Source organism: Mauremys reevesii, linkage group 8 (assembly GCF_016161935.1).
Source record: "Mauremys reevesii isolate NIE-2019 linkage group 8, ASM1616193v1, whole genome shotgun sequence".
NCBI classification, from domain to species: Eukaryota; Metazoa; Chordata; order Testudines; family Geoemydidae; genus Mauremys; species Mauremys reevesii.
Window position 1 is genome coordinate 64,811,897 of NC_052630.1, and position 9,630 is coordinate 64,821,526.

Below are 9,630 nucleotides of genomic sequence, written 5' to 3' on the forward strand. Positions count from 1 at the left end.
TCTACCACTTTCAAATGGGAAAGAACAACTTTGCAGTGTTCACCGGACTTGGGCTATTTCAGGTTAAAGGAGAGCAAATTCCAAGTTATTGAGGGCTCCTACTGAGGATACCCATTCAACAATTCATCCATGTCTACACTAGTAGAAACAATTGCTATATTGCAAAATTTTGACTCACAAACAAGCAACAAATAAGACAAAAATAATCAGTGTAATTAAAAATACACTTCTTACCTTTTTCTTCAGAGGCTGCTCAGCAACACCCAGCAACACAGCCTGATGTTTTACAATGCCATTTACAATAAAAGTTACCAGTTCTCGGACTTTTCCTTCTTCTAATGGTGTCCATGTTATAGAAATAAAGATTCTTTCTCCAGACTGAGAGAATGAAGCGGTAAAACAAAAACATTGTAAGGACATGAAAATATTTTTAAGAGAATCGATCATTTAAAAAAGAAGCAGTGAACAAAAGTGTTAGTGTCTGTGAATGCTTTTAAGTAAAGTGCTATATAAATGCTATTCAGTATGGCTTACATTTTCAGCCCCTGAGTGCATAAATATGGATTGGTGTCTCTAAATTTATGCACCCAACTTTAAAAATGTTGACTTATTAGATGCATTTAGTTGTTATGATGGAGGACAGGTGAGAAAGTACAAATATACAATACTGAGGTCAGGAGATAGAATGGATGTGATTTTCATAGAATATCAGGGTTGGAAGGGACCTCAGGAGGTCATCTAGTCCAACCCCCTGCTCAAAACAATACCAATCCCCAGACAGGAAAACCCGCTGTCACGTTATTGACTTGAACTGGGACCATATAGATCATTGTTGCAACCAAGGTCCTGTAGTGGCACCAAAACTTGTATAACAGGGGTAAAATAAGGTATCTGAGACAAGGTTATTGTTTGCTGGTTATGATTATGCTGTCTATATGTATGTATCATTTTTGTAGTTGAAGTTATGAATATTGGCTCTATATTGTCTGTATTTCAAACTTATGCTATGCGTCTGGGGTGTCACCCCAGACAAGTTGGTGTCAGCTCTGCCTAGTCTGCTTGATGGCCCATTCAGGACCATCAGCTCTACAACTGACCCATTGAGAGAAGGCAGATATGCCTTGTAACTCAGCAAAGTATGCAGGAAACTTGCCCATGTGACTCCAGACTCGATTTTGCTGTAATTTTCCACAAAGAACAAAGAGGTGTTCTTACACCTGGAAAAGAATATAAAAGTCTAATGCCTCATCTCCATCTCATCTTCAATCCTGCTTCTTACCTCTGGAGGGACTTTGCTACAAATGGAAGCTCTAAACAAAGGACTGATGACCCATCCCAGCTTTGGATGTACTCCAGACTTGATTTGAACCTGAAGTTTATTCTATCACTGCTACAAGCGTGAACCAAGAACTTTACCATTACTGTATGTAATTGATGCCATTTAACCAATTCTTGTTCTCATCTATATCTTTTTCCTTTTATGAATAAACCTTTAGTTTTTAGATTCTAAAGGATTGGCAACAGCATGATTTGTGGGTAAGATCTGATTTGTATAATGACCTGGGTCTGGGGCTTGGTCCTTTGGGATCAAGAGAACCTTTCTTCTTTTACTGGGGTATTTGTTTTCATAACCACTTGTCCCCATAATGAGTGGCAATGGTGGTGATACTGGGAAACTGGAGTGTCTAACATAATTGCTTGTGTGACTTGTTGTTAGCCAGTGGGGTAAAACCAAAGTCCTCTCTGGCTGGCTGGTTTGGGTTACCTCAGAGGTGGAAAAACCCCAGACTTGGGCTGTAACTGCCCTGCTTTAAGCAATTTGTCCTGAATTGGCACTCTCAGTTGGGTCCCGCCAGAACCAGCATCGTAAAGAAATAATTTTAGCTGGTGTAACATTAGCAGCTGTTAAAAAGATCAGTACTTCATTCATATTTTGTAGTACATATATTTTAATGCTTGTGAAAAGGGCTATATGAGAGGACTGTAAGCAAGAAGGTGAATTATAGACATGCAAGAGTAATATTGTTAAATATCCTAAATAACTATCAGAATGTAAGCAAAATTTTAAATAAGCATATTTAGATTTTCTAAGTAATTTTGTTCTTATTTAACTCAAATACCCAAGTTCTAAGTTCTGTGTTGATTAGAGCAGATAGACCAATAAGGTTATTGAAAAATAATGAAGATAGCGTCCTTCTCACATGCCAGTAGCTCAACTTTGGGATGGTGCAGGGGATTAGAATTAATTCGTTGAACAGCTTGAACTCAGGGAAGATTCTTGCCAAACACTAGGTGAGCTACCCTACTGTACATTTTGCTGCTCTGCTGACACTAACACAGGGTGAAAAATGCCAGTTTCTATCATTACCATTTCTGTACTTTCACTCTGATATTTGAATCAATATAGCAGCAGAACAGGCAGATGATGAAGAAGAGAAACAAGACAGCAGTGCGAAAACCAAAGACTGGCATTATCTCATTATACTTTGCTGGTCCTTGTAGCAAAAAAATCTGACCATACACCTTTTTATGCTAAAGAGGTTCCATACACAATTAACTCATTTAACACATTTACTTGCACTACTGGTAGTAAACTGTGGCAGCTGTCACTTCCTCAGAAGATTCTGCTCCCTATACTGATTATAGATAAATATTGCTGTCAGGAGAAGGCACTTGTCAAAATTTGCTATCTGCTGTTACAAAGATACTCCTGGGAGAATGTCTGGAATTTTAAATTTTTTGGTGCAGCACAATATTTTAAAATTCTGCAAATTATATGTGTCAAAATAACCACACCGGTTTCAATTATTTTTGGTCATTTATTTCAAAATACCTGTCAGAAAGTATGTCTGTAACAATACAGACAACAAAAAAGATTCAGGAAATGTTTTTTGACAAATAAATAGATTCCTTACTAGTCATATCAGATAACGTCACAACACCATCTGTGGTTGTTCCCATTGAGAGCTTGTGTCTAGCAGTGACCAAAACAGCCTTATGATTAAATTGTATGACGTTTTATTTTAAGAGTAGGAACAGCAAAGAACACATACAAGAGATTGAGAAAGACCCACCTCAAAATGCCCCATAGCCAGGATGCTGTCCTGGTATACAGGAGAACTACTCTAGAATGTTTTTCTTTAAAGTAGGACTAGCAAAGCATAAGAAGTTTTTCAAACAAACACGTCTATCTTAGGTAAAGCCTGACCATTCTGAAACAGACATAGGCTAAGCTTCCTGGAGACACACCTACCCCCTGCAGAGTTGATTGGTCAGTTTCTCCCCCTTAACTATCTGTCCTCTTCTAGAGCGAGTGCGTCTTTAAACCATCCTGAAGCTTTTGATACTCCTCCCCCCCTCGGAGGGCCTGAGCCAAGGCATGGAAATGAACGCATTGCTCCTGAGCATATTGGGGGAGGGGAGGTGTCCTCCCCCTTCCCTGGCAAAGCTGATAGCGGATTAACTCAGTCAAGGTTCATAAATTATTACAGGCAGCTCCAACCCCATCACGCCGGTGCAAAGCATGTAACCAAGGGATGTTCGGGGAGTCCACCGAGCGAGGTTTGGCTGTTTAGCGTATGTGTGGTCACCCATTGGTGTATGGGGCGGGGGCCCTGCGGAGGCAACGGCTTTGACAGCACACGAGTTTGGCGCCCCAGGGAGGGGGCAGCAGTGACTTCCCTACACCCCTACTGAATTTTCCCCAACACCTCCCCCACAGTTTTGTGAACTAGTTACATGCCAATTTAGCGACTGTTTGGAAATTTGAATTGAAATTGAAACATTAACACACACTTTAAAAGCATATACAGTGTATGTTAAAATATGTGTATATGAAAAAGTTTAATAGATTTGAAAAGTATGAACATAGCTGTCTAAGGAAGCTAGTCTATTGTTTTTTTATGACAATGTCAGTGCATTCATTTTGCTGATGTTGGCCAACCTAATCATTTCAAATGATGATTTGTAAGCAAAGTCTAAATGAGCTCTCCCTGACAGCTAGTGATGGGCTAGGGGGAAAGGCTTCAGGAACAGATTGTATTTACATTCACACCTAATCTACCCAGGTATCCAGCACACAGAGTTATGTTGCCCAAGTGATAGGTTTTGGCTGGGGATGGGTTACAAATCACTTGAATTTTTACATAAGAATGGTCATACTGGGTCAGACCAATGGTCCATATAGCCCAGTATCCTGTCTTCCGACAGTGGTCAAGCCCTTCAGAGGGAATGAATAGAACAGGTAGTCATCAAGTGATCCATCCCCTGTTGCCCATTCCCAGCTTCTGGCAAACAGACTAGGAACACTCAGAGCATGGTGTTGCATCCTTCCCCATCCTGGCCAATAACCACTGATGGGCCTATTCTCCAGGAATTGAACTAATTATTTTCTTAATCCTGTTACAGTTTTGGTCTTCACAGCATCCCCTGGCAAAGAGTTCCACAGGCTGACTTCATGTTGTGTGAAGAGGTACTTCCTTTTGTTTTGTTTTTTTTAGATCTGCTGCCTATTAATTTCATTGGGTGACAGCTAGTTCTCGTGTGATGTGAAGGATTAAATAACATTTCCTTATTCACTTTCTTCACACCAGTCAAGATTTTATAGACCTCTATCATATCCCCCCTTAGTCGTCTCTTTTCTAAACTGAAAATTCCCAGTCATTTTAATCTCTCCTCCTGTTTCATACCCCTAATCATTTTAGTTGCCCATCTCTGTACCTTTTCCAATTCCAATTATCTTTTTTGGGATGTGGTGACCAGATCTGCACCCAGTATTAAAGGTGTGCATGTACCATGGATTTATATAGAGGCAATATGATATTTTCTAGCTTATTATCTATCCCTTTCTTAATGATTCCCAACATTCCATTTGCTTTTTGACTACCACATAGATTGAGTGGATGTTTTCAGAGAACTATCCACAATGACTCAAAGATCTCTTTCTTGAGTGTTAACAGCTAATTCAGACTCCATCATTTTGTATATATAGTTGATTGTTTTCCAATGTGTATTACTTTGCATTTATCAACACTGAATTTCATCTGCCATTTTGTTGCCCAGTCACCCAGTTTTGTGAGATCCCTTTGTAACTCTTCGCAGTCTGCCTGGGACTTAACTATCTTCAATAGTTTTGTATCATATACAAATTTTGCCACCTCACTATATACCCATTCCACATCATTTATGAATATATTGAACAGTAATGGTCCCAGTACCAACCCTCAGGGATACCACTATTTATCTCTCTCCATTCTTAAAACTGAATTTATTTCTACCCTTTGTTTCCCCATCTTTTAACCAGTTACTGATCCATGAGAGTAGATGCATTTCTAGATGTTCAAGTTATAGAAGACACATCGGCTGCATCTGTGACAACCCACATCTTAGAAGCATTAAATGCTTGTCAATTGGACCCCAAACGGATGGCTGCTTGTGCATCTGATGGCGCTACAAACTTCTCTGGAAGACATGGTGGAGTACAAACTTTGCTCAGAGAAAAGTGTAACCCTAATCTCTCCTATACACACTGCAGAGGCCATCTACTCCAACTAGTACTACTACGAGATGCAGAATCTTCAAAAGACATTTTAAAAGCTATACATTTCATGTACATAAGAACATAAGAAAGGCCGTACCGAGTCAGACCAAAGGTCCATCTAGCCCAGTATCTGTCTACCGACAGTGGCCAATGCCAGGTGCCCCTGAGGGAGTGAACCTAACAGGCAATGATCAAGTGATCTCTCTCCTGCCATCCATCTCCATCCTCTGACGAACAGAGGCTAGGGACACCATTCTTACCCATCCTGGCTAATAGCCATTTATGGACTTAGCCACCATGAATTTATCCAGTCCCCTTTTAAACATTGTTATAGTCCTAGCCTTCACAACCTCCTCAGGTAAGGAGTTCCACAAGTTGACTGTGCGCCATGAAGAAGAACTTCCTTTTATTTGTTTTAAACCTGCTGCCTATTAATTTCATTTGGTGACCCCTAGTTCTTGTATTATGGGAATAAGTAAATAACTTTTCCTTATCCACTTTCTCAACATCACTCATGATTCTATATACCTCTATCATGTCCCCCCTTAGTCTTCTCTTTTCCAAACTGAAGAGTCCTAGCCTCTTTAATCTTTCCTCATATGGGACCCTCTCTAAACCCCTAATCATTTTAGTTGCTCTTTTCTGAACCTTTTCTAGTGCTAGAATATCTTTTTTGAGGTGAGGAGACCACATCTGTACACAGTATTCGAGATGTGGGCGTATATAAGAGCAATAATATATTCTCAGTCTTATTCTCTATCCCCTTTTTAATGATTCCTAATATCCTGTTTGCTTTTTTGACCACCTCTGCACACTGCATAGACATCTTTAGAGAACTATCCACGATAACTCCAAGATCTTTTTCCTGACTCGTTGTAGCTAAATTAGCCCCCCATCATGTTGTATGTATAGTTGGGGTTATTTTTTCCAATGTGCATTACTTTACATTTATCCACATTAAATTTCATTTGCCATTTTGTTGCCCAATCACTTAGTTTTGTGAGATCTTTTTGAAGTTCTTCACAATCTGCTTTGGTCTTAACTATCTTAAGTAGTTTAGTATCATCTGCAGACTTTGCCACATCACTGTTTACCCCTTTCTCCAGATCATTTATGAATAAATTGAATAGGATTGGTCCCGGGACTGACCCTTGGGGAACACCACTAGTCACCCCTCTCCATTCTGAGAATTTACCATTAATTCCTACCCTTTATTCCCTGTCCTTTAACCAGTTCTCAATCCATGAAAGGACCTTACCTTTTATCCCATGACAGCTTAATTTACGTAAGAGCCTTTGGTGAGGGACCTTGTCAAAGGCTTTCTGGAAATCATGTCTTCATTATATTCTTTCAGCAAGAGTCCAAAAAGACTGAATATCTTGGAAAATATAGAATATACACTGGGACTGAAGTTCAAATTAGTCCAATCTGGGAAAACCTGCTGGCTTTCTCATGAGCAATCATTGGCTGTTGTCTTAAAATTACTCCACCCGTTATTACTGGCTTTGGAACGTATCTACCAAGATGGGATGGATCTAAGTAGTGAGCCCGGTGGATTACTTTTGCTACTAAGTTCTGAGAAGACTATTGCCATGCTCTCTCTCGTAAGTCTACTGTTGAGGCAACAAGTCCAGGCATCTGCTACAACAGTAGTAGATCTTTGTCGAGCAATAGAAGCTACATTTGGATCAATTAGAGATCTATCCATTGAAAAAGTACTGGAAGAAGCAGACTTCAGTCCAGAAGTTGAGTAATGAAGGCATTTATACTGAATCCTTAAGTGAAGAAGGCAAGAAGTGTTTGTTAAGGCAACTGAAAAAGTACACAGACCTTATTCTTAAAAAACTACAACAGCGACTTCTAGATTCTACTCAATCTCTACGTAGCTTTTACAGATGCCTGGCCTATAAAACACCAACAGTTGAGTGGAGTGAGGCACTACCAGCAATGGGGCAGCCATGTGATCAGGACAGAATAGAGAATGTGAACACAGAGTGGAATATCATACAACAAATGAATGAAGATTTGACTTCAACTTCTTTTTTATCATCACTAGTGGCTCAACCCGATCTTTGTGTTCTGTTTCCTGGGATGAAAGAAGTAGGAATTCATCTCTTGCTACTCCCAGTCATAAAACCTACAGTTGAGTGTTTCTTTTTCATCAGTAAATAGAATTTTGTGTTCTGAAAGAAGTCACCTTGTGCCTGATCATGTGAATGAACTAATGAGCATATCAGTTGAAAGAATGGAAGTACCAGACACACGAGAAGCCACCGAAGATGAACGCATTGCATTCAAGAAGTTCATTAACAGAGTTGTGCAAAACTATAACAAGAACCCAAGAAGGATGTTAGACGTAGTGCTTCATCGAAGGCTTGAGTAGTCAACTTTAATTTGTGTGATGATTTTAAAACATGAGTTGAATCTAATAAAACAGTCATGAAACATTTTTCAGTTTTTACTATGGTGCCATACAGCCCACCTTCACAGTCTCACCCCTCATGAGCCCTGACACACACACACACACACACACACACACAGAGTAAATCTGAACACCCCGCCCCTAATTTCAATTCCTGGGGAAACCACGGGGGGCAGCCAGCGCAGGACACAGGTGCCAAGGGGCTGCACGGACATGGTGGGTAGCCCGCAGCCCGTTGCTCCCGGAGACGCCTCGCCCAGGGAGGGCAGCAGCAGCGGAGCGTGCGGCTCTGCCCTGCCTCCAGCACCGCCCCCACGAGCCCCTCCAGACACGGGGCTGCCGGGGCGCCCCGCAGAGGTGTGGCGAGGGGACGCAGAGCCGCGCGGGGCAGCAGCTCAGGCTCTCCCCGAGCCCGGCCCTACCTGGACGAGGAAGCGCCGGCGCTCCAGGCTGAAGCCCGTGGAGGGAGCCGGGAAGCGGTCGACAGCCACATCCGCCTCCTCCGGGTTGGGGTTGTCTACGGCCAGGAGCCGGGTGCAGGAGGCGCCGGGCCGGAGGCTGCCGAAGCTGAGGAAGGGCGGCCGGGAGAAGTGGGTGAGAGTCAGCACGGCGGGGTCCTCGTCCTCCTCCCCCGCGCTGCCAGCCCAGCGCCGCCTCCGCCGCCCTGGGCTCTCGGCCGGGCTCAGTTCGCAGGCAGCGGCGGCGGCTCCCCTGCGCGGCAGCTTTGCAGCCATTGGCGGCTTGTCGCTGGCGGGACCCAGCGCTGCCCAGTCCCCGCGCAGCCCAGAAGAACCGCACGAGCCTCTCCAGACGCACAAACCCAAACAGGCAGCTCGGCACTAACCGCCCCGGCCGACCATTCAAACCCAGCGCCACCGCCAATCCCCAAGCGCCCCCGCCGGCCCGCCAATCCCCACACAGCCCTGTCCCACCCCGCCCACCAACCAGCGGCGCAGCGTCTCCTCCAGGCCGCCAATCGCCGTACAGGGCCCACCCTCCAGCCTCTCCGCCAATCACAACCCGGCGTTTTATTTAAACATCAGCTCGGAGTTGTTTGGCTGGAGGTGAGCTGCCCGGCAGCCCAGAGCAGCCTTTGCGGGCGGGCCAGGCGGCGGCGGCGGCCCGGCTCCCGGCACAGGGCGGAAGGAAAGAGGATTCCCCGGGGAGAATTCCGTGCGCGTCATGTTGCGGGGCAGTTAGCGTCACGCCCCTCCCCCACGCCTGGCTGCGTGACAAGCTGCTATTGCCTCCGCCCAACTGGCTGAGAACCAGCCTGAGCCCCCTCCCGTGTGCCTAGGTGCTGACATCTGGGCCCCGTTCCACCCCCTCCCCGCCTGCCCACCGCTCGCGCCTCTCCTCCCCCTCCTCCGAGCACCTCTGCCGGGTTGGGAGGGAGGCTGGTCACGTTAGTGACACAAGCTGCGTGAGGGGATCTCTTTTATGGGACCAGCTTCTGTTGGCGGGTGAGACAAGCTTTGGAGCTGTCACAGAACTCTTCTTCCGGAAGAACAACTCTGTGACAGCTCCAAAGCTTGTCTCTCTCTCTCTCACACCAACAAAAGTTGCTCCAATAAAAGAGATTACCTCACTCACATTGTTACGCTGATTTCCTGGGAACAACAGGGCTACAACAACACAGCATACAGAAATGCAGGATTCACATGAAGAG

The 9,630-nt window shown here is 44.1% G+C and overlaps 1 protein-coding gene across 1 annotated transcript in view; it reads right to left on the reverse strand.

The window, feature by feature from the left end:
- The window catches only part of ASPM (assembly factor for spindle microtubules), a 62,403-nt gene extending 53,607 nt beyond the window's left edge, over nucleotides 1-8,796 (reverse strand). The window contains 2 exon segments of the mRNA XM_039483937.1: nucleotides 235-378; nucleotides 8,384-8,796. Of these exon segments, the coding sequence (XP_039339871.1) occupies nucleotides 235-378; nucleotides 8,384-8,695 (456 nt within the window). The 5' untranslated portion in view covers nucleotides 8,696-8,796.
- Nucleotides 8,797-9,630: the final 834 nt, after the last annotated feature.